At 46.8% G+C, this 24,749-nt stretch overlaps 3 protein-coding genes across 3 annotated transcripts in view; 2 read left to right on the forward strand and 1 right to left on the reverse strand.

Moving 5' to 3' along the window:
- The window catches only part of LOC134008897 (cytoplasmic phosphatidylinositol transfer protein 1-like), a 30,627-nt gene extending 26,368 nt beyond the window's left edge, over positions 1-4,259 (reverse strand). The window contains exon 1 of the mRNA XM_062448483.1: positions 3,366-4,259. Coding sequence (XP_062304467.1) covers positions 3,366-3,413 — 48 coding nt within the window. The 5' untranslated portion in view covers positions 3,414-4,259. The remainder of the gene's footprint in view (positions 1-3,365) is intronic.
- Positions 4,260-5,653: 1,394 nt separating this feature from the next.
- psmd12 (proteasome 26S subunit, non-ATPase 12) lies at positions 5,654-9,938 on the forward strand. Its single transcript, XM_062448393.1, has 11 exons — positions 5,654-5,870; positions 6,277-6,336; positions 6,499-6,627; positions 6,851-6,958; positions 7,135-7,239; positions 7,416-7,565; positions 7,694-7,828; positions 7,987-8,099; positions 8,472-8,646; positions 8,890-8,967; positions 9,242-9,938. Exons 1-11 carry the CDS (start codon positions 5,751-5,753, stop codon positions 9,449-9,451), a joined length of 1,383 nt encoding a protein of 460 aa, XP_062304377.1. The 5' UTR covers positions 5,654-5,750; the 3' UTR covers positions 9,452-9,938.
- Positions 9,939-10,460: 522 nt separating this feature from the next.
- Positions 10,461-24,749, forward strand: part of helz (helicase with zinc finger) — a 39,079-nt gene continuing 24,790 nt past the window's right edge. Inside the window, 15 exon segments of the mRNA XM_062448321.1 lie at positions 10,461-10,596; positions 13,503-13,721; positions 14,448-14,484; positions 14,896-15,020; positions 15,756-15,812; positions 16,022-16,070; positions 16,429-16,504; positions 16,710-16,908; positions 17,121-17,228; positions 17,990-18,305; positions 18,686-18,953; positions 20,114-20,450; positions 20,947-21,077; positions 22,718-22,897; positions 23,881-23,982. Coding sequence (XP_062304305.1) covers positions 13,521-13,721; positions 14,448-14,484; positions 14,896-15,020; positions 15,756-15,812; positions 16,022-16,070; positions 16,429-16,504; positions 16,710-16,908; positions 17,121-17,228; positions 17,990-18,305; positions 18,686-18,953; positions 20,114-20,450; positions 20,947-21,077; positions 22,718-22,897; positions 23,881-23,982 — 2,186 coding nt within the window. The 5' untranslated portion in view covers positions 10,461-10,596; positions 13,503-13,520.

A 24,749-nucleotide genomic window follows, 5' to 3' on the forward strand; every position in this document is an offset into this window, starting at 1 on the left:
CCCTGTTATCATCAAAGCTGGAAAGCAGAGAATTCCAAAGGGCTGCACAGACTCATTTAAATGAGGATTAAAAAAATAATAATACATTTACAGTGCTGCACAAGTAAGTACAGCCCACGACCACTTCAATCATTTGAAATGGTTGACGGGCCCTTCAAGTTTGAAGGATTGAATCATGGCTCCCGGGTGAAAGTGGTTTGTGAAGTGACAGTAGGTGCACTTTCTTAGGAAAGTGTAAAGGGTGACTCATGGTGGTTATATGCCAACTCATCTGTAGAGACTAGCAAGGAGACTCATACCGAAATGATATTATCTATCTCTTTTCCACCATGAATCATCCACCCATCCTGTCTCCTCTCCAGCCTGTCTCTTCCAGGTAAGGCGGGCGTGGTGTCTGACAGACGGCCGTGAGAGGAGTGTTCTTCCTGAAGTGTTCTTCCTGTCAAATACCCGGTTGAGGTTTGGCCTCTATGTGGCTGTGGGTCTGCATGTGGAGATGGAAGCCAGTCACTGGATCAGAACTTCAAAAAGATGAAAGAAGGAAGAGTCTAGAACAGTGGCGATTTTAGACTCTTTTTAGGGGTGCTCAAGCACACCTAAATTTCATCTCAGCACCCCTAAAGATTATAATAATAACAATTAAAAAAAACGGAATTATTATTATCTTAAATACATTTAGTGCTCTAACGTAAGAGTTTGCAAACGTGTCTGTTAGTGACAGATGACAAACAGGTTCAAAGGGCTTTAAACAGGTTTAGTGACTTTCTTAGTTTTTTCATTCATTTAATATTTTGCATAATAATTAATAAATGTATTAATTGTTATCCAGTGAAATTAGTGATTTATTAGCCAGGGGGTTGAACACTTTTGCAAGGCACTGTATCCATGTCACCTTGTCATTGGGGGCTGAGCCCCCCTAAAAGGTCTGATCCTAGAATTGCCCCTGGTCTAGAATGTTGAGTAATAAAAAGGCGTGGAGCACAGTCACAACAAAAGGAGTGGGAAAGTTCTTTGCGCAATTGACAATGAGCAACCTGCAGGTGCTTACTAACTCCTGAACTACACACACTTAAAAAGACAGTAAAAAGTTGTACCCAACAGTGTGCCAGAAGGTGACGCATGTCCAACAACAGCATCTTCACTGTTGTGACATGAGACACCATGTGTCTTGCAAGGCCTCGGCCAATCAAATCTCTTCCCAGAGACAACACAAAGAAGGAGTGACCTTGCATGTCCCCATGACTCCCTAATCCACACACACACACACACACACACACACACACACACACACAAACTGCATTATCCAGCGTCCCAGAGGGATTTCAGACCAAAACATGGCCTCCACCTTCCTCCAACCGCCCTTCAGTGAAGCTGAAGAATCTTGGCCAGCGGAGAAGATGGTTGGCTGAGGACACGTCCCCCTCCCCTTCCCCTCCCCTCCCTCGACCCAACTCCCCCCCAGCAGGAAACAACCACTCGTTTTCAGAGACATGAGACAACTCCCAACCCAATGTGCACAGTCATGATAAGACACCATCGCCCCGGTTCCTGAGGCTCGTCGCCATGGACACAGCAGGCGGTGACAGACCTCGGCCTAGATTCGGGCGAGGGACCAATCCGGTGACCTTCCGTCCGAGTAGTTGCGTGAAAAACGATGTTGTTCATTAGTTGGGACAAGCGTGCAAATGGGCCAGTCTGCTTTTCCTGTTGCTTTAGGAACAGTCCCTTGCCTCCATATGTCAAAAGTAAAATCCGCCATTAACAAATGTGAACAGCTGGAAGAAGCAGACACTACAACCAGTGTGATTAACGGGGACACATCCTGTGCTTCAAGATTCCTAAAACGCCATTTGAAGAAACCAGTTTCCCTGCAGGAGAGTTGCAGTGTGTAAGTGGGAAGAAAATATCTGGCATGTTCCTACCGCCTGGCTCTTAATGCAAAGTGATTTAGCTCCACGTTCTGTGTCTGTGGGGCACATTGTCTGCTATCTTCTCTCTCTTCATGTGAAGTTCAACGTTGCTCCGTCTAGGCCTACATGCACTCACACACACACTCACAAAACTACATTTGAGGCCAGTTTTTGAATAAAACCTGACTTTCTAACACAAAGGCATTCTATTGTTTGTCATTACCAATCATTTCCCATCCCATTGCCACTCATAGAGAGACCAGTCCTCATGAAAGGGGGACGAATCCTCTTTTCCTCTGGCTTGTCGTCTATTTAAAATGTTCAAGAAAGCCTTTTCTGTTGAATTAAGAATGCATTAGAGTGGTTTGGCAAATAAACACCACTACACAGAAACTTCACAGACATCGTTCCCAGAAACCACAATCATCCATTTACCAAAAGGCCTTATCGTGAACATGAAAGAGGTCTGTGCCAGAAATAGAAGCCCTTTGGATGCCCTGGAAAAGTATTGTCTTTGCCGGGCATGTCAGGGCATGACAACTATAATTGCAGACAAGGGTGTTGGAAGGGGTCAATCGACAGACCGTGTACCATCGTGATATTCTAGTGTATTCCGTCTCAGGAGTGTGATTCAAAGCGAGTTTTGGGTCGATTAAAACAAACTAAAGTTGGACCGTTTTCCTCTTTCACCATAAGATCAAAGAGCATAGGAAATGACTGGATGAAGAAGAAGTGGATGTTAATAAATGACAGTCGTGGAATAAGGGGGATACTGGCCATTCTGGCCACCCTTCAGGATCACGTGACAACATATTCTCAGCTCTCACATCCACCCTCCTTCATATTATAACTTCCAAAAATGTGTGGGATAAATAGACGCGTGTGTGTGTTTGTGTACGATGTATCATATGATACCACTACATTCGAATCACATGATTGCATGCTGGCTACAGTTCAATGGTACAACAGCGTCAAGACTCCCGGCTGATGTTCACTGCAGCTGGCTACCTCCCAGGACAGTGAGAGGGCTTTCAGTAGCCCCTTCCAGTGGGAAGCTCAGGGCCACATTAACTGGACAGGAGTCTAGTGACAGTCTTTATGGCTAAGATCTACGAGAGAAAGTTAACCTGTGTATTTGTGTGTGTATTAAAGGGGGATGGAATGTGTGTGGCTATGTGTAAGAGATAGGGGGAGAGAGAGAGAAAGAGAGAGTTTGTGGAGCCTTCCATCTTATCCATGGCCAAGTTATATTTTCACGAAGAGAAATTATATTACATTATGTATTGTCTAAAATGCAATTAGGCTACATGTTTCATCCTTTTGTTCCGTGATTCAGCACACTAACAAGTTGTTCAATTTATACCATATTCAAAATCGCTTTGAATATGGCAAAAAATACTTCAGTTGCACTAAATAGGATAGAAGACATACATTATCATTAGACTGTAAACTTACCTCCTCAACTGTCAGCGGCATGCATATCCTGTACTCCTTTAACAGCATCTTGATATGTCTCTTGGGGTTTTGCACAACGTAACCAATCTAGAAAATGTTTGAAGTTAAAAGCCAACCAACACTCTTATCTTTTAAAAATACTGATCTCGTTTATGCACGTGCTGCCTTTCGCTACACGGCACAATAAAACGAATGACCACTGTGAGTTGTCCTGTCTCATCTGAACGAAAGGAACCGCAGTTAGGATTTTGAACAACAGTCAAGCGGTTCGCTATCCCCTCTTCTCCGGGACAGGGGCAAGCATAAAACGGTGACTCGGAAATTTCTTTCGCGGTAAAGTCTACATTACGTTCAACATGCCAAAGGAAATCTGCCAAGCAGATGTCAATTTTCAGAAGTGGGCGGTATCAACTGTCAAATTGTTGAAACTGCAGCTTTCTTAGACCAAATCGTACCCTATTAGAAATCATGAAAAACAACGGCAGTAAATGGTACCGTTCTTTCTCCTCTTTGTTTCTCCACAAATAGACGTGATTTTCAGGAAATTCACAGTAGTCTATTGCGCGGTGTCTTCAGGATGTGGAAAATGTAATGCGAATGCTGAAGCCCCCTCCTTTGACTGTCAAGAACTCCGTCTCTCAGAGCAACGACGCGACACTTTGTTGCAGCCACGGAAACATTCTCAAACCACGAGGACAGGAAACACAGCTGGTCAGAGCGTAGCCTGTTATATAGGCTACTTCGTTATTTTAGCGTACTCCATCTCTGATTCTGTAGGAATAGGCCATTTAGGTATGTAACTGCTGCACTCGCTCCCTTCCCGAAGTAAATTTTGACATTGCTTCAAATTCGGTAACTCAAGATAATGTGAAGCTGGTCCGGGAGACGTGCAGAGTTTTTAAGCATAGTCTGGAGACACTTATCTTGCTGTTTTCAAACTTGCTGGTCGGACAGCACACCCCTTGCCTACAATATCGACTACAATGGGAGGGTGACTTTGTTAACATAATTTGATTTTGGTTAAATCAAGATGATTTTATGATGAATGTAGAATTACAATAATTTATAACTCGTCCTTGGGTCCCCGACGACCCCAAGACCTAATGTCTTTGTAGGTCAGAATACATTATTTTCATAACTGTGATTGTCTCCTCTCAACCATTTGGCCACTTATGTAACCCAAGCAGTTTAATAAAAAACATTTTTTTTATTAGAAAGGGATTAGGATCAGTACAAATAAGCATATTGTTGGGCCATAGTTTGTATTTCCTAATTTGTATTTCCTAATATCTGTGCCCTGGTTCTCCATGTTATGCCTGATTAAAATTGTGAATTTATAAAACTAATTACAAAACATGGTTACGCAGTCTTATTCCACCTTTTGATAACGCTGGTTTGATCAATTATGAGTTTTCAATTGTGTTGTTTTACGATTGAATCCTAAATAGCCTTTATTGGTGAAATGCAGGCCACATCCTCAAAATCAATAGTCTATTGTCATCAGTATAAATTAAGCTAAGACATTGAGTGATGTAGCTGATAATGGAGATGGTGGTTAGTATAATGGGGATACGTATGACGATGATAAATTATGACACAATCATCCAGAGTTAAGAGTTGTCTCTTTTATTTCTACAGCTAATTCAGAACATGCATCACTTTCAAGTATTAAAGACCACGGCTGTGCACTGGTGGGATACATTGTGATATTGAACTACTGTCTGTATGCAACTACTCTTGTGATGAAGATGAAATGACTGACCTATATATATATATATATATATATATATATATATATATATATAACTATACAAGAAAATGTTCATCTTTGAACCGTGAAAAAGAAATGTGATTGTGAACAAACATAGAATACGGACATCTGCTGGTTTGTTTTAGTCAGTACACTCTGTTCCTCTATTCGTTCGCTTTGAATAGGCTACCCTCATTCATCTGTTCGCTATTCTACCAAATGCCGCTGCCGTAGTCGTCACATAACCCATATCATTGCAGCCAAAAAGAGCATCTTAATAATACTATAATTATAGTTCAAAACCATAAGCAAAGTGCAATTGTTTTGTTTATAATGATTCATCAATACAATAAATATTAGGGGTACAGAACGGTCTTCTATACTACGAAGTGAACGCTAGTTTTTTTTATACAAAAAATAGCTTGAGTTAGTCTGTTTGCTGTCTGTAAAAAAAGTAATTTTGAGGGGTCCTCTTTGGGTCCTTCAGGCGCGCTGAGTGATATGTGCGTTTCGTTTTTGATTGGCTAGTGTTCATTTGTTTCCTGTAGCAAGGCGTAACAGTGGCGAGCTAGTAAGTAAGTGGTAGCACTAGCTGCAGAAATTTGACATTTCATTGTTGACGTTCAACCTTTTCGATGGCAAACATGGCTGAGCTGGAGAGATCCGAGAGATCCGATGGAAAGATTGTGAAAATGGAAGTTGATTACAGTTCTACTGTAGAACAACGCATTCCCGAGTGCGAGAAAATGGCAAAAGTAAGTCGCGATTGAATGAGGCCGGCGCTGGCTGAGTCATGGTGCATAGGCTAGCTAGGCTAGATAGTTTAACGTTAACTTGCTTGTTGGTTAGCCGAGCAACCAGGTATCAAGCAAAACATTAGCGCTAGTACCTCAATCAAATTTAGCAAGGCAGTACATATATTGGGCGTTAATAACACGTCTCACGTATTAGTTTGCTAGAGACATGACGATCATGTGGTTTCTGTACCGTAGCTAGCTAGTGCTAGCCATGTATATGCGGTAAGTGTAGCCTAGCTAATATTAGTTACGATAAAATTACCTTAGATTACTACACAGTAGCTTACTTGTGTGACTTAACTGAAACTTGCATTTAGTTAGCTGCAAACACCATCTTCAATGCGGGCTTGACATTGTTTTACAGGAGGGCAGACTGCAGGAGGCCATTGAGAGCTTGTTGTCTCTGGAAAAGCAAACACGAACGGTCAGTAGACGTTTCCTGAACACCCTCTGAACAGCTAAAATATTATTTATTTAGCCATTTCACGTTTCTTATAGGTGCTATGTACACACACAAAGTATGCACGCACCCCTTACTGGCGCGTCACGTACGCGAAGTAACCATAACATAAATCCACGCACACAGGCGTCGGACATGGTGTCTACTTCTAGAATCCTGGTTACAGTGGTGCAGATGTGCCATGATGCCAAGGACTGGGATGCTCTGAACGAGAACATCATGCTTCTCTCCAAGAGGAGGAGTCAGCTCAAACAGGTGAGACTAACCCCTTTTGGAACACCAAGTTGACTTAAAACAATGTGGAAAAAGACGCTTTGATTTACTATAGTTACTGTAATTTAAATTGAGTAAACAATCTTTTCAGCTCCTCAGTCTACATCTGTTATCATTGAAATGTTGAAATGTTGCATTAAGTTGGGACCACTGGGTATTTTAGACATCTTTTGTTAACTGAATTCTTTCTCTCTTCCCCTGCCAGGCTGTTGCAAAGATGGTTCAGGAATGTTACAAGTATGTGGACGAAGTGACTGATCTCCCAATCAAATTAAGGCTCATTGACACGCTACGCACTGTGACTGCCGGCAAGGTTGGTGATCTTTAGAGCTTCTTCTCAATGAACAGTAACAAATCTCCTTGCTAAAGATGCACTGCTACCACTCTCCGTAACAAAACAAACGTTTAAACAGAAATAGCTTCTTTTTTTTCAACTTGGCAAATGTCTGTTCCCCTTATGTACTTTTAACAGTTCTTTGCTCTTCTCAGATCTATGTGGAGATTGAGCGAGCCAGGCTGACACGGACCTTAGCCAACATCAAGGAGAAGAGTGGAGAGGTCACAGAGGCAGCTGCGATTCTTCAGGAGCTGCAGGTTAGCCTTCAAGCCTTGACCGGTCTGACCAGAAAGTTTGTTTGACGCACACTTCTCGAACCTGCCTACTTCCCGCAAACACTTAAGAAGGATGACTGACAGAATTGCCGTTGGCAGAGAATCTGGGGTCATGTGAAAAAACCAGCATGGTTGAACGTTGTCCTCTCTGATCGTAGGTCGAGACGTACGGCTCCATGGAGAAGAAGGAGAAGGTGGAGTTCATCCTGGAACAGATGAGACTGTGCATCGCGGTCAAAGACTACATCCGCACCCAGATCATCAGCAAGAAGATCAACACCAAGTTCTTCACGGAGGACGGCACCGAGGTGAGCCAGAGAGAGAGCACACGATTGGAAACTCGGTGACATTTCTTATACTCAAGAAGGCAGTACCGTGTGAACAGTCCCCCCCCCCACTGCTAACCTAACTGGTGACGCTCCCTCCACTTGCCTAGGAGTCCAAGCTGAAGTACTACAACCTGATGATCCAGGTGGACCTACATGAAGGCTCCTACGTGTCCATCTGCAAACATTACCGGGCCATTTACGACACCCCCTGCATCCTGGAGGACAACTCCAAGTGGCAACAGGTAACCGTGGATTTTAAAAAAACGACGGGACTGGGAAAAGCATTTTTCTCAGGAACGAAGCCGTGTTTAGTATTGTGATCATCATTCACTTGCGCTGATGTCAGTGTACAGCCGGGGAGGTATGGAAGGGTTCACTGGTGAGCATGTCTCCTCCGCAGGCTCTGAAGAGCGTGGTTCTGTACGTGATCCTGGCGCCGTACGACAACGAACAGTCCGACCTGGTGCACAGAATCAACGCTGACAAGAAATTGGAAGAAATCCCCAAATACAAGTGAGCCACGTTGTCCCCCACATGCTTTTTTTCCCCCCCTCGACACATCTAGAACGTTGAAAGCCGCAATCCATTTCATAAAACGGCACAAAATTACTAGAGGACCCAGCTCTTTTAATGGGCTTTGTTGTTTAGTTAAAAGCATTAATGGAAGGGAGAGGAGTTAAGTGGTGTGTTGTTGTGCTAACGGCTTAATGGAAGAGTGAAACATCCCCTTTAACTATTTGTTGCCAACACACAGCCCCTTTTTAGAGGAAAGCAGTCCTAGGTTCAATACCTCCAGACAGAAGTATTGAGTAGTAGCTGGACAGAGTTTTTCGTGGGGCTCGAAGCGGTCGCTCACGGTTTCGGCTCTTCCCCTCCCTTCCCCAGGGACCTCCTGAAGCAGTTCACCACCATGGAGCTGATGCGCTGGGCCGCCTTGGTGGAGGATTATGGGAAAGAGCTGAGGGAGGGCTCCCCCGACAGCCCGGCCACCGACGTCTTCGACTGCACAGAGGAGGGGGAGAAGAGGTGGAAGGACCTCAAGAATCGCGTGGTGGAACATGTAAGTTACACGTTGGAGCGCGCGCTGCCATGGTATAGCCTTATGTTGATTAGTGAATCGATTACAGGTCTCACACTGTTCTTGTACGAGGGAAAGGTGTGTAGCTTGACCTTCATCGGTACACGATGTGAAGAAAAAATTATTCCATGTTGAATAATTTCCCTCTCATTACAATATTTTATGCAAATGCAGTTGTGCCGCTGAGTTGCATATTTATGAACCTTTTTCCCCTCTCCTGCTCAGAACATAAGAATTATGGCCAAGTATTACACCAGGATCACAATGAAGAGGATGGCAGGGCTTCTCGACCTCTCCATTGACGTAAGCAGCTCCGCTCACCTGATCTTCACATCAGTCCCATTCCGGCAGTTTCAGTAGAGAGAAATTATGAACGTGGCCTTCCACCCTTGTGGATGCAGACTGTGGAGAAGAGAGACTTATCTGAAATTGAAAATGTGGTTGCACTTGTCTAAAATGTTTTGTGAGGACCTTTTATGTTAATACCAATCACTGTTTTTAGGAGACATTTTGAAGTGCTGAATATTCTAATTATGTAATTACATTTTTTTTTTTTTTTTTTTTTTTTTTTTTGCAGGAGTCTGAAGAGTTCCTCTCTAACCTGGTTGTCAACAAGACCATTTACGCAAAGGTGGACCGGCTAGCCGGCATTATCAACTTCCAGAGACCCAAGGACCCCAACGACCTCCTGAATGACTGGTCTCACAAACTCAACTCCCTCATGTCCCTGGTCAACAAAACCACACATCTCATCGCCAAAGAGGAGATGATCCACAATCTGCAGTAAACGCAAAACCAAGAGCATTGTTTTTTTCTCATTTTTGTTTTGTTTTTTCAATAAACAATAATAGTGAACTGTGCATTAAACATGATTCCCACTGCAACTTCAGCCATCACTGTTGGAGTTTTAAATACCACCACACTTAGTTACTTTTTTTTGTTCTTAAAAGCTGCAAAGTTGGAACCATTACTGTATACAAGTCACCATTGTTTTATTGACAGAATGCAATGCCATCTGCATGTACTAGTTGAACATAAATGATGGCCCTTTATATGAAGTGTTCTCATTTCTACAAAAAGGCGTATATCCTTTCAAGATTCTGTATCACAAATTCATTTTCTTGTTCCAGCTACCTTTTATTTCATGTAACTGTTGTAGGGATTTTAATTTAGAGCAGCATCATATCTTGCTGAAATAAAGAAAAAAAAACTTTTTTATGTCTACTTTAAAATGTAACATTAAAGCGTTCTAACCTGGAGAAAACGTCTGTGTTTGTTTATTAAACAAGAGCACTAAGCTGCTGTGCTCCTGGTCCATACAGGAGCTGTGTAGCCATCTAGTGATGACAGTAAATATTACAGTTAGCACAGCTGACACCGAAGCTGAAAGAAGACTTATTTGGTGAGCTTATGCAAGATGTTTACAAGGAGTTGAGTATGTTTGTAACATGCATTTCCTTTGAACAGAAACGTGTCAGATACTCTAAAGTTGAATTAAAAAGAGAATGTAGTGGAAAAAGAAGACTTAACAAATATAGTATTTAACTACTCTATTATTAAAAACATATGCCATGATTAATAATTCCAAATATACTTCTGATATGCAAAATATGAATTCCAATCAATGTATAAAGTTCACTACTTTAAAGCAATGTGTGGTGTTTGTAGGACTGTTATATAATTCTTTACTGTAGCTACACTTTACTGTAGTACAGGGTACAATTACCGGTTTGATCTTCAGTTAGTGGTAATGTGTTTGAAAACTAGTCGTGTTAATGTGGACTGGCTTCGCTAGGAACGAGTTTAATATCAAATAGGCTACCTAACTACACAAACGCACCCAAATCCCCTCAACCTTCAGATGAGTACATCCCACTATGCTTTGCGATGGGCTGACAAGTGGATCCAAGATGGCGTAGAAAGTAAAGCTAGGTAAGTGTAGACTTCCCATTTCCAGTCCTTTCAATCGTCTTTTTCAGAGGCAAGGACACTGACATTACATCCGTCCGTAACACATTATGAGACTAATGAAGGTATAAAAGTCATGCTGATACCACAACATGATGACATGACAATTGTAGATGCATAAAAACCGAGCCAAAATTACAGGCCCGGACCATTTAGCTAACTTGGCTAACGTTAGCTCGCTTGCTATCCTTGCCATTCTGGTATGCTTGCTAGATTGGTGCCAATACCAAAAAAGGCCATATTTTGGCTATTCAGCTAACGTTATTGTGGAAACTCGTGTTTTTGATAGTTCAGTGTTTACTTATCCATGTGCAAATTATCAAGTTAACTGCAAGACATTTAGATATTTGTGTTTATCCCCGCAGCATTGCCGTGAAACCTGGCGAGCTAGTTAGCTTAGCTATCAGTGCATTGCTAGCTACAAATATTGCTAGACGAGCTAATTTCCACCCTCCAGACTTGCTAAAATAAGTCATGTAACATTGATTTAAATTACGTGTATTTACATTTTCATCGACAGGCCTTACTAAAACGAATTGCACCTTCTAATTTTCAAGCACAATACTTGAAATAATTGTGTCGGACTAAAATCTGTTTGCAGGTAGCCTACGTGAAGTGGTTAGTTAGCTAGCTGAAAACCACAGACATTAGAAAAGCCCACCGTTCGAATATCGCCCCAAACTGAGCTAGCGAACGCAGCAAGCTACACAGCGTTGCTTCCACACACTGTTGTTTTAATACCGATGATGGACAAGTAGTGGCACGCAAACAGACATGGTACATCTATTATTAACTGACCCGGAATCTCAAAATAGACTGTTTTTATTTTTATCACCATATAGGACATACCTTTTTTGGAGTGACCATTTACTAATATGACAATGTCTCTCATGAGCCCGTTGTACTTAAAACTACTATGCTCCCCAGTTAAACTCATTGTAACGCAGCCTAAAATCTGACATGGTATGTTGTCCTACTAGCCATATTGGACACTGATATATGGCCTTTGCCAATGTTTTTAATACTGCACTACCAAAGCAATAATAGTTTGATAAAGTTCCATGAGATTGTCATGTATTGTGTGTCCTCAGATTCCATCTTGTCTACATGGCGTGGACACATTGTGCAAAGGATTGAGCAAATGCCAAAAAACATGTTAGTCACTTTGGTTTTATCAGAAGTACTTTGTTTGTTACTTGGGCTTATGCAATAACTATCCCAAAGCTGCCAAATTTCAATGTATATTTTCTGTTTAGTAGCCAAGCACACAGATAATATTTTAGGCCATTTGTCCAAATGCTAAGTGGGTGTACAAGCAAAATCTGTGTGATTTACTCAGTGGAAATTATCTCTCAGACAGAGCTTGTTGACTCAGAAGGTGCCAGGCCAGCAGATTACATACACACTGTTGTAGTTTGTAGGCCTACTGGCCCAGGCCTGAATGTTCTCAGAAACTGTACAGTAGACCCAACTGTGGAACAGCAGCCTTTGTTCACAGCCAAGGACCGTCGGAAGCCCTGATAAAACAAAATGGGGGAATTTGTTACATTTCTTTCATGTGCATGTTGTGTGTCTTCAGGCCCTTTCCCGGTGAGTAGACTTTCCCTCCTGGGGCATACTGGCCAGGAGGCAGGGTTGACTTGGTGAAAAATGATAACAAAAGTCACTCGGGTCTACAAAGAAAGTTACTGTATCATCATCACACACACTTGCCGGGCTAACGCGCAAGCATATCATCTCACATACACACACACACACACACAAGCCCCACTTGTCCGCTCAAGGCTATTTCTCATTAGTGTAAATTACACTACACGTGTGTGTGTGTGTCTGTCTATTTGTGGCAGTCCACCTCTGAATCCCTGGATGACCAGGCTCTATGATGTGATTAACACTAGAGGACACTGCACTCTGCAGTGTATACCCAGGATCGTTGTAACCGCTGCCAGTCCAGTCAACATGCTTCAGTTTTGAAGTCGTTATATTTGACTCGTAAATGCATAAAAAACACCCATGGGCTAGCGTTCTCGGATTACACTACGATGTGCGTTTCACACGGGCAGAATCCCTTTGAAAAGTGTTGGCTCAATTTAGATTTGACTAAGTCAACATGGAACTTCTTGTCGATGCCAAGTGTCGTCTGCCTTCGGGGCCGGCGAGCATGCACATTTCTCCAAGGCGCCGACTCGAGCTCACCGCCGGTGGTGTCGTTAGCCCAACCCGAGGGGCGATCCAGACCCTGACACGCTCAGGGGGCACAGCCGTAAAGGCTACGCTGCGCAGGAGGAGGGGAGAGGATATGAGCCGGGCCTTAGTGAGGGCATGGGGCCTGAGCGGTGACGGGGCCGGCGAATGAGGATGTGATACTTGGCCCTTCCCTCAGCGTTTTGTTCAACCGGCAGCATTGGGGGTTGGGGACGTTTGGGAATGTTGTAAAGCCACCTGTGAAGACGCGAGTTATTTGAAGTTTTGGCCTGTGTGGCTCTGGTTTTGGTTTTTGGAGTGTGTTGGACTCCTAGCCCCATTCCTGATATCTCAACTCTATAAATGTGAGTGTCAACAAATGGCCTACTAACTCATTACATAAATAGCATGTGGCCTACCCCCACACCTCTCTCCCTCAACCCAATATTCACCTCCTGGGGAGTAGGAGGTCTTGCTGTTGCTGAAACTAAACTAGGATCAGCAAACTTAACAGCCCAAATGTAATTTACCAAGGGAAACTGACCAAAAATCTGGTTGCCGAGCCACAATGAGGCTTTACTCAACAGCTAATGGAACCATGTGTCAACAAATGGTTTATTGTATCATATTTTCTAATGGCATTAATACCCTATCATCTGTGTCTCTGTCTCTCTCTCACTACACAGACATTCTGTCCCTGAGTCATGGCGGACAGGAGAGCGGAAAAGTCATGTGAAGAAGCTAGCGGATCCATAGCGAGGCGGGAGTACGAGGCAGCCGTCAGCCACTGCACCGACGTTCTGCTGACCCTCGGACCCCCGGCCCCGCCCAGCGCTGCCCCCGATGCCACCACGCCCCTCCGCAGCCGCGCCCTCCTCTTCAGGATCGCCGCCTTCCTGCAGCTGGTGAGGAGGGCCACTCACAGTCCCTGGGACTGACTCTGGGACTGACTGACTGTGGGACTGACTCTGAGACTGTACTGTGAATCTTCCTCAGTCAGTTCACTCAAAGTCCCCACAAATATGTAATTTAGCTGTTTACCATGGCTGTAGTAACAGAGGAGCTGGAGCGTTTATTGAGCAGAGTCTAAGTGAGGAAGCTCCTCAATTTGGGGGGAATTCAAAAAGGAAACTATAAATCTGCAAGTTCTGTGTGAAGCCCATCACTGCGGTAATAACGTCTAAATTATTAAGCTTTGAAAGTAGGAATTCTGGAATTTTCCGTCTGAAAGTGCTGTTATTCCAACATCGGGTTGAAACTAGTTTGGGGTTCAGACAGTTTGTTTTAATTGCAAAATATATTTTTATTTTACTCTTATTGACTCAGCTCTGAGACCATATGTATTTTCTGACGTACAGATGAAAAAGGGAACGATTACCCGCCCCCCGCCCCCTCCAACTGTACTGAGTTATCTCCGTTGAGCACTAAAATTATACCCCCTGCTTAAGCCCAGAGATTATAGAGACTACTTAAGTACTATAATTATATTCCCAGTGACTCCACTGAGAAGCAAAGATATCCTTTCTGGGCACTTACCTAAGACCGACAGCTTTATATACATAGGACACTTCCTTTGTTGTGGTGGCCATTTTACTGGTCTGACTTGTGTGTTGTCTGTCTTGTACCTCCAGAAAAACTATGATCAAGCTGACGAGGATTGCAAACACGGTGAGCAGAACGTTTCAATTTTTTCCCGTTTGCTGACGATGTAGCCGGTTTAAACGCTACAGCTATCTTATTTTCCACCAAGCAGACAAATATAACCATCGTTGCCAGGAATGGGTTGAAATCAGGATATCAATTTGTGTCTGAGCCAAAGTTGACTTTGCGGTCAATTCAAGTCAGGTGTGCTTGGGGTTAAGCCCTCTATTTCGTCAGCAGTGTTTACTTATATTGGCTACTCTATCATTAATCTCAGCCAACGTAAAAACCTGTACTATCACGGCAAATTAGCTAGTAGCGTTAAACTCTCCAGTGAACACTGCGCCCCTGGCTAGACTATGCTAAGGTACGCCATGCTAAGCTGCTGTATTCCAAGCTAGCGTGTGTGAACCTGCTGACCCTGCTGTGTTGTTGCAGTGCTGGCTGAGGAGCTGGCCAGGGCAGACGGGTTGTTCCAGGCCAGCCTGCGCCTCATGCTGCTGGACGGTAGCCTGCAGGAAGTGGCCAGCATTCTCTCCAAGTCCCTGTTCGGAGAGCCCATGGTAGGACTGGTGGCCTGTGTGCTCTGAACGAACTCTGCTCCCTCTCCCCTACTGTCCCCTCTGCCTGTGCGTGTTATTTTTCCTTCACCTGAGTTGTTGATGCTTTTTGTTTTTCTTCAGTTGTTCAAATAAATGTGGTCGTGTCTGATGCACCGAATTAGCTTTCAAACAATACGTGCAGATTGGAGTGTTGATGGATTTGCCTGGCGGAAAACAAACCTAATTACAAAAAAACGATAAAATCTTCTCTCCTTTCGTCCTTTATTTCTTGAGTCTTATTCAAACTTCCAATTACAGATTACATTCAGACAAAAGCCTGAACTCCTCAGGAACCCAAATGCCAAAGCTATGAATTTTGCTTAATTGGAAAAAACATAATTGGAAACTCCTGTTTTGGAATTGATCAAGTTGGACATGATTGGATAGGACGCACTTACTCTGTGATGAAAATAAGAGGTTAAGCCTCCAGCCTGCAACAGTAATACCATCAGGCCTATTGAATGTGATATCATATTATGCCCCGTTGTCAGATATGACCTGCCGGCAAATAAAATTGGGTTAAGGTTAGGCTGGTGTTTTTCTAGGAGACGGATGGGTTGAGTGGTTTCCCGAAACCCAAACGGCTTCCTCTATTCCAAGCCTTTTGAAATAAACACACAAAACGTACGTTCCTCGACGCGCCGCTGCCATCACGCAACGGGTGTTGTAATGCGATTTCCTGTGCTGCCTTTACAGAATGGAATCGTCACAAAGGACCTGACTAGATTAAAAATGCTTCTCTCCGAAATTGAAGTAAGTGGTCCCGTATCTTTTTAAAATTGGTTGTTATCTCTGTCGATACATCATCATGTATTATGCCTGCAGGCTTTCCAAATGAACATCAAGTCAGGCACGATACGAAACACTACTTGAAACACTACTTGAAACACTACTTGAAACACTACTTGAAACACTACTTTTCTTGCTTCCCCGCTCACGCTCTCCTCCCGTCTCTCTCCCAGGCTGTGAACGGGGAGATGGCGCCAGAGTACACGGAAGAGACGGAGGAAGGTGAGGTCATTCACACCCTTGTCTCTTCACTTTACCCCTCGGAAGTGTCATTGTGTCCTCCGAAGTTCCCCCTCGCTTCGTGCAAAGGTGAAAGTGAACAGCGCCTGCTAACAAATGCTGACAAAGCCTCCCGCGTTTCATTTTCGCTTCAGAGGAAAGGCGAGAGTCTTGGCGTCGAGCTAGTCGCTTTCAATAAATATTTCTTTGGGTCGCTTAAGTCAGACTAAGCCGCGCCGGTTGTAGAATCTACCGAGCCGACAGATCAACCCATGTAGGTTGGATCGGTGGTTGTCGTTTTGTGATGGACGCTTCGGTCAAGGGCCGCTGTTCTGATCCGGGGGGGTGTGTGTCTCCACAGAGGTGCAGGACGGCTGGCAGTTCCGCCCCCCTCCCAGAGGAGTGACCAGCAGTGAGGAGTACACACTGTGCAAGAGGTAACGCCGCCCAATGGGTCGGAACCGTGACCAATGCTGGTTGTGCACGGCAACGGGGCCTGTTTTAGAATGTTAAGTCTGTTCTCCATACTCACTCTCTTTCTCTCTCCCCTTTCCCTCACCCTCATCTTCCTTTCATCCTCTTCCTCCTTTCCTCCCCTCCTTTCCTCTCTTCCTCTCCTCCATCTCCTGTCTTCCTCCCCAGGTTCCTGGAGCTGGGCCTGTGTCGCTACGGGGCCCAGTGCACCTCGGCCCACTCCCAGGGGGAGCTGATGGAGTGGCAGAAGCGCTACGCCTCGCGCCTCATCCGCCTCAAGCAGCACCAGGAGAGCAAGCACTTCACCGAGAACTACATGGAGGCCCTCATCGAGAAGTGGATGAACTCCCTCTCGCCCGAGAAAGTGGTGAGCGCTCGCGCTCCCCGACAGATCTGGCCGCGCTTCCCGAACAGCGTCCTCCAGTTTTTTTTTTTTATTCATATTTTTTGTTGTTGTCTTGGGTCCAAGATGGTTTTTTTTGGGTTGTTCGTGACACAGTGTGATTTACGCTTTCGGCGTACAATGTTATTGTGGTCAGCTGATTCTCCTGACCTTGCTTTCTGGTTTTTCCGTCCCAGCTGAGTGACTATCTGGACGGAGTCAACGTGGAGACCAGCTCCAGCCTGTCGGTGACCGTCACCACCAAGAAGTCCTCCCACTCCTGGACCTTCTCCTTGTTCTGCAAGGTAGGACACCAGACTCTCAACCACTGTCCACGAAGCCAGTCCTGTCTCTCAGTCCTGAGAGAGAGAGCGAGCGAGAGGGAGGCCCTTAGTTGGTCTGTAAACACAAACATTGCCGTCCCCTAACTGGCGTTCCACACTGGCTCAGGGTGGGCGAAACTCAACTCTCTCCCTCCCCTCTTCCCCTCACCCTCATCTTCCCTCTCCCTCCCCTCTTCCCCTCACCCTCATCTTCCCTCCCCTCTTCCCCTCACCCTCATCTTCCCTCTCCCTCCCCTCTTCCCCTCACCCTCATCTTCCCTCTCCCTCCCCTCTTCCCCTCACCCTCATCTTCCCTCTCCCTCCCCTCTTCCCCTCACCCTCATCTTCCCTCTCCCTCCCCTCTTCCCCTCACCCTCATCTTCCCTCTCCCTCCCCTCTTCCCCTCACCCTCATCTTCCCTCTCCCTCCCCTCTTCCCCTCACCCTCATCTTCCCTCTCCCTCCCCTCTTCCCCTCACCCTCATCTTCCCTCTCTCCTTCCCCTCACCCTCATCTTCCCTCTCTCCTTCCCCTCACCCTCATCTCCCCTCTCTCCTTCCCCTCACCCTCATCTTCCCTCTCTCCTTCCCCTCACCCTCATCTCCCCTCTCTCCTTCCCCTCACCCTCATCTTCCCTCTCTCCTTCCCCTCACCCTCATCTTCCCTCTCTCCTTCCCCTCACCCTCATCTTCCCTCTCTCCTTCCCCTCACCCTCATCTTCCCTCTCCCCTCTCCTCCTCCCAGCCGGCCAGGAAGCTGTACCGCATCGCCCTCCTGTACGACGCCCACCGGCCCCACTTCTTCATCACCGGCGTGTCGGCCGGCGCCGAGGCGTCCTCGGGGCCGGGCCCCAGGCTGCGGGCGGCGCCCGAGGCCTGCCAGGAATGGACGCCGGGCGAGGAGGCGCCGGGCGACAACGGCATGGACCACTGCACGTACACGGTGGCGGTGGGCTTCAGCACCGAGATCTTCGGCACCTTCCGCCAGACCATCGTCTTCGACTTTGGCTCGGAGCCCGTGCTCATGCAGCGCATCATGGTGGACGCCGCCTCCATAGAAGGTACGCTGACGAGCAAAACAAGCCAAAATGTCTGAAAAAAATACAACAAAATGGTGTATTAGGACTCAAAGGAATGTAGATGCTAGGCTGGATACTCTGGCTGAGTTCTTGCAGTCCTACAGCCCAGAAAGTTCCACCTCCCTGCTTGTCAGAACCTCTCGCATGCCAAGCTGACAACTCTGAGCCCTGTAATCCACCTTGGCACCAACACAGCGGGTTTTCCAGCAGGGAGGCTCATCCTAATGACCCTCTTGCTTCAACTCCTTTTTCATCTCGTCGAATCAAATGCGTTGAGATGAGAACCAGAGTGCGTAACCGCCTCCTCTCCACCTCCCCTCCCTCCACTCTCCCTCCCCTCTCTCCCTCTCTCCCTCCCCCAGACCTGGAGCACCTGATGCAGGCCAGGCAACAGCTCCTGATGACGGCCAAGCGCTGGGACTCGTCCTGCAAGACCATTGTGGAGTTCGGCCCCAACGAGACGGTGGAGCTCGAGCGCAGCCTGCTGGCCCGCTACCAGATCCCGCTGTCGGCCGACCAGCTGTTCACCCAGTCGGTCCTGGACAAGAGCCTGACCCGCGACAACTACCAGGCCCGCCTCCACGACCTGCTCTACATCGAGGAGATCGGCCAGTACAAGGAAGTCAGCAAGTGAGTCCTCGGCCGTGGCTGGGGGTTTGTTTTGTTTGTTTGTTTGTTTGTTTATTTTGTTTTGGTGAATGATTGATCGAGGGGGTGGGGGTCATTCTTTTGAACAGGCAGGTATTGTTGACCTATTGTGGGTGGGTGGCCATGCCATTGTGTAAAAAAAAAAAAGGGGGGGGGGGATTATTATAATTATTTTTATTTGTATATATCTCTTGTTCATGAAAGCCTACTTAGTGTAGGCTTGGTAATGAGAATCATGTCCTGAGTATTGTCTGGTGTGACTGCAGGCCCACCACAAGGTGTCAGAACAGTTCTTCTGGTGTGTGTGTGTGTGTGTGTGTCCTTCTCTACACTCACACACCAGCGGCCAAGCACGCGCTCCCTTTTAATAATGCATATCTCGGAGGTGTCTCGGGGGGAATTCCCAGAGCAGGACATTTCTTTTAGAATAGAAAGTCATTCCATTGTGTTTAAAAATCAGGAAGTGATCCGCAATCCCCGCCCCCCCACGGTACACAGGCACCTGCTGCTCCCAGACTGAAGGAAGGAGGCAGAGTGAGAGGGGGGGGGTATTACAGCGATTCAGCTCTGATTACCTCAATCAAAGACGTGCACAGACCCCCTGCCCGCCCAAACCCCTCGCTCCATTGAACGAGTGGAACCAAAACCCTGCTCTCACCCTGCCCCCACCCATCTTCACTTTTCGTCACTTCCTTTGTCTGTGGGTGGACTAGAATAGAGGGGATTTCTCTATTAGTCATTAGTCTGGGTTCCCAGAAGGTGGAGATGATGAATCCACAGCAGAGCTTCTGGCGATGGTGTCACGGAGGCTATTTGGGGTCGGCCCCACTACTCCTGCGACACCACGGAAAAAGATTTAAAGAAATAAAACACACCAAAAAAAAACACGCTTTGGCCATTTGCGGTTATTGTCCTCTGAGTACTCGTAACCACTTGACCGCTCTTCCGTTTTCAATTATTTTGTTGTTGTTGTTGAACAACAAACAAACCTCCCTCAGGTTTCGGCACTCGTCGTGTGGTCCCACTTGAAAGTGGTTTCGAATGGCGTCAAACGACTACGTGAACCTCCCTACAGAATAACACCCCCCCCCCCCCCCCTCGGCTGTTTGTCCTGCTAACACCTCCTCCTCCGCTCCTCCCAGGTTCAACATCAAGGTCAACCTCCAGCTGGTCACCAGCTTCATGCTCACGGGCATCTCCGGCGGGGCCAAGTACGCCCAGAACGGCCAGCTCTTCGCCCGCTTCAAGCTGACCGAGACGCTGTCGGAGGACACACTGGCGGGCCGCCTGGTCATGACCAAGGTCAACTCGGTCCTCCTCCTGCCCCTGGTGCGGGAGTGGGGCCACCAGCAGCCCCCGGGGGTCAAGGAGCGCGTGTACGAGGCGGTGATCGAGGAGAAGACCAAGGACTACATCTTCCTGCGGATATGCAAGGACTGCTGCGAGGAGCTGGGCCTGCTGCCCGACAGGGAACTACAGGTACGGCTAGCGCCCAGGGACACTCCACATTGGTTCAGTGGTTATGGAGAGAGAGAGAAGGATATGTAAATCCGGGTAGTTCATATCAATGAGAACTGGGCTGTGGGTGATGATCTCCAACAAATGACCCCACCCCCTTTCAGTTAGCTTTCTGACCATGCATCTTCCTATAACGCAATCACATAATTGTGTCTGTATTAGATTACAGTTGGTTACAAATCAAATTGAGATTTTTCTGGTTCAGACTAATGATCCTGGCCCCCCAGCCCCCCCCCCCCCACCTCCTAGTTATCCCCTAAAGCTGTGGCTGCGTTCTCCTATCAAAGAGGAGGCATGAGGGCTCATGCATGAAATGTTCCACTAAGGCATTTGCATTCCTCTCACCTCAGTTTCAGGCTTTGAAAGGTGGTCATTAACCTTCTGCCTTCAACTGGCTATCACCACTTTGGGGGTTTGAAACTGGGACCTGACTCGCTGTGTGTGTGTTCATTCCCAGGTGGAGCTGCAATTCCAGTTGAACCGCCTGCCGCTGTGTGAGATGCACTACGCTCTGGACCGCATCAGAGACACCACTATCCTGTTCCCTGACGCCAGCCTCACCCCTACCATCCCCTGGAGCCCCAACAGGTACACGGCACACACGCACACACTCTCTCTCACACACACACACACACACACACACACACACAGTAAAGATAGCTCAGCTGAAAGCTGGTTTATTTTAGATATTATAGGAGGGTTGAGGTGGAGCTCACTAGACAACCAGAGTGTGTGTGTGTGTGTTTGTGAGAGTTGGGAATGACAGCACAAAGTTGCGAGAGGCGACCGCCACTACTCCTTGGCCTTTCTGACGGGCGGCCATTTTGAAAAGCTGTCTGCTTCAGATACACTCTATCGGTGGACAGGTACGCAAAGGTTAGCGAGTAATCTTTATTGACAAGGCCCCAAAAGTCGGGCCTAATCCCCCTTTGGTGTTCAGACAGCCCAGTTATCTGCTGGTGTCTGAATATGATTACCCCAGCGCTCTGCTGCGATTGAAGTTTTAATAAACTTCAAACTTTTCTCGCCGTTCAGGGCCTCCAGGACTGAGGTTTTTTGTTAGTGTGGATACATTGTGTCGTGATGATGTACTTGGGGGGGAGGGGGGAGAGGGAGAGGGAGGGGGGGAGGGAGTGGGTTAGGTTTTGTACATTACACAGAACTCTCTTAATCAGCTGACCTATAGTTGTCCGTGAAAGTGTTGTGTGTAGATGACGGCCATGCTAATTCCGGAAGCACACATTTTCCCCCATTTCTACCTTCTCCAAACCAATACGACGCCGTATCGATAGCATCTCAATGCTAATGGACCGCCGCCAGCTAAATGGATTGACAATCAGCCTCCTTATTTGTTTTTTTGCAGCCAACACATTTAACCGCTTTTGGAATATTGACTGCTGTGCCGATTGGCCGTAAATACCGGAGACGGGCTGAAATTGGCCCGAGCCTCTGTTCCTCTTGTCTGCGTCGGTAATGGTGCTTTTCCACTGCATGGAACTGGCTCTTGTCGACTCGTGCAGTGGAAAGCAAAGTACCTGGTACCAAAAGCGAGGTACCCTGCGGTGGAAATTCGGCGTTAAACCTGACACTGTCACTGTGCACGTGTGCTTTCAAGTAGGAACGAGTGAGTGAGTGTGTGTGCCCCAATGTGATGTTTGGAAGTGTGTGTGTGTGTACACAAGCTGTCTCTCACCAACCCTCCCGGACTCAGTCCTCCTCATCCTCCATACACAGGGCTGCGTTTAAGACGGCCCCTCTCCACCCACAGACACTCATTGCACTGTGGTGTAGAGCTCCGTTTAACCCTCCTAACCCTTCTCTCTCCCACCCCCTGTCCCGCTCACCCCCCCCTCAACCCATCCCCCATAACTCCATCTGCAGCCCTGAACGGTACGTACCGCTGTCCACAGGGCTGAGACATCACCTCCACCAGGCACAGCCTATGTAATGGGAGACTGTGCCTTGGGAGCTAGGCACACACTCATACTCACTACACACACACACACACACACTAAGATATACACATACCCACACACACACTTGTACTAAGATATACACACACACACACACCTCTACACACCCTCTATCCTTCCTCCTCTGTCCTTACGGTACAGGCTCACGGCCGGTTTATTTAAAGCCGAGCGCACGCTCGCCCCGCACCTGACACGGACACGCCCTTCCTCCTTGCCCTCTTCTCACCCCCCCTGTCCCCTCGTCCACCCCCGCAGGCAGTGGGACGAGCAGCTGGACCCGCGGCTCAACGCCAAGCAGAAGGAGGCCATCCTGGCCATCACCACGCCCCTCAGCATCCCCCTGCCCCCCGTGCTCATCATCGGACCCTACGGCACGGGCAAGACCTTCACCCTGGCACAGGCCGTCAAGCACATCCTCAGGCAGGACGACAGCAGGTGAGGAGATGGGGGGGGGGGGGGGATTGGGAATTTGGAGCTAACCCCGCTAGAGAAGGTTTCCGGTGAAAGGGCATGGGTGGGTTAGGGGAGAGAGGGGGCGCACTGCCCTCCGGTCCTCTTGGCAGCCTTGGGTTTTGACATTTTCAAGTGAAGAATAGCCGTTTTGTAGGACTTGGCGGTGGCAAGTTGGTGGTTATGAGAGGAGTGACTCATTGGAGAGGGAGAGGGGGTGGGGGTTGTGCGCGGTTGTCCGTTGTAGTGAATGCAAGTCATCGGTGGTTGAAGCGTGTGATTAGCTTGATCGTGTTTGAGTGGCGCGGCGCTGATTCGTCGAGTGTTGTGGTCCAAAAAATCTGAACCGTTCAAGTGGACTCTTATCAGTTGAGCTTTGTTTCGGCAACATATATTGTGTTGTAGCAAAGTGGCCAAAGTTCTCCTCCTTTTTCTTTCTGTCTTTTGTATTTTATAAAAGGAAGATATTGTATTTTATAAAAGGAAGATATTGTGTCTTTTTTTTATGGAAATAAGAATGGTTCTTCTGTTTCATAAAGGTTTTATGTAAGACATTGGACGCTTCCCTCAAACTTAGTGTTTAGTATTAAAATGGGTTTGTGTGTTTATGCATAATAAAGTAAAGTCTGTGTGGAATACAATATTAATCTCAAACCCTTTCTTCTGAATATGCTGGAATGTTCTATGGGAGAGGATGAATAATGGATGTTTTAAAAGCCAATACAAGATAAATGACCCCTGTAGACAGTCGCCTGTGGTTCTGTTGCGTTCAACGAGAACATAACGACCACGGTCAACTGCACCCCTATACTCCTGCCGTTCTATTTAAAGGCCCATCTCATTGGACTAGATTTGAGTGGGAATGTTTTTAGTATTTTCTAAATGTTGAAAAGGGAGAAACCCAAAACCGTTTGGCTTCAACCCTTTCTAAAATGTTTTTAACACAGATCTTACTTTCTCCTTCCCAGAGTCCTCATTTGCACCCATTCCAACAGTGCGGCAGATCTGTACATAAAGGACTACCTACATCCGTACGTGGAAGCAGGAAACGAGCACGCCAGACCTCTCAGGTAAGAATCCCACCATGAGCAGACACATGCACGCACACACACACACACATCCCTCGTGTGCACTCTGCGCCGTGTCACTGGCTCTCGTTCCCTCCAATATAACCGCCACAAGCCACGAAGGACAAGAGAGCAATTTCCCCCTGAGCCGTTCTCTGACCACGTGTGGCAGCCGAAACGGCCTCCGGGGAAACAAATGACTTGTTTCACATGACCGGGGGTCTGATTCCACAGGATCTCTGTGTCAATCCCACTGTAATGGCTATATTAGGCTGTGTACCCCTCGAGGGTTAGTGGGCCCACTCAAGTGAGGAGGTTGTAAATGTGTGTGTCATGTTGCGGAACATTGGCCGTTCAGTAGTAGGTCAGATATACCCTTGTGTGATTCTCAAGGCGCAAAACCACCAATGGACTGGTTAACAACACCAAGTGTAACATTTCAGATTTCAGGGAGGGGTAAATTAGGCAGGTCCTTCTGTGTGCAAATGAATGGGATCTGCTCAGTCGGTTTCTGTCAACGGAGCCAAATGAACCATGATTGTATGGGCTTGTGCCTACACCTAGGGTTAATAAAAACCAACACATCAGTCAGTCAGCTGTTAAAGGATCCAGGCCGTCTTCCTTGTAATAGATTTAGTCACTTTTCAGTTTCATATTTAGAGTAGAAGTCTTACCAGACCATGGTCAATAACACTCAGATCCCCTTCCTTCCCTTCTCTCTCCCCCCTTCTCGTCTCCCCCCCCCTTCCCTTCTCTCCCCATCCTGTCCC

This window comes from Osmerus eperlanus, chromosome 22, assembly GCF_963692335.1.
Source record: "Osmerus eperlanus chromosome 22, fOsmEpe2.1, whole genome shotgun sequence".
Taxonomy (NCBI): Eukaryota; Metazoa; Chordata; class Actinopteri; order Osmeriformes; family Osmeridae; genus Osmerus; species Osmerus eperlanus.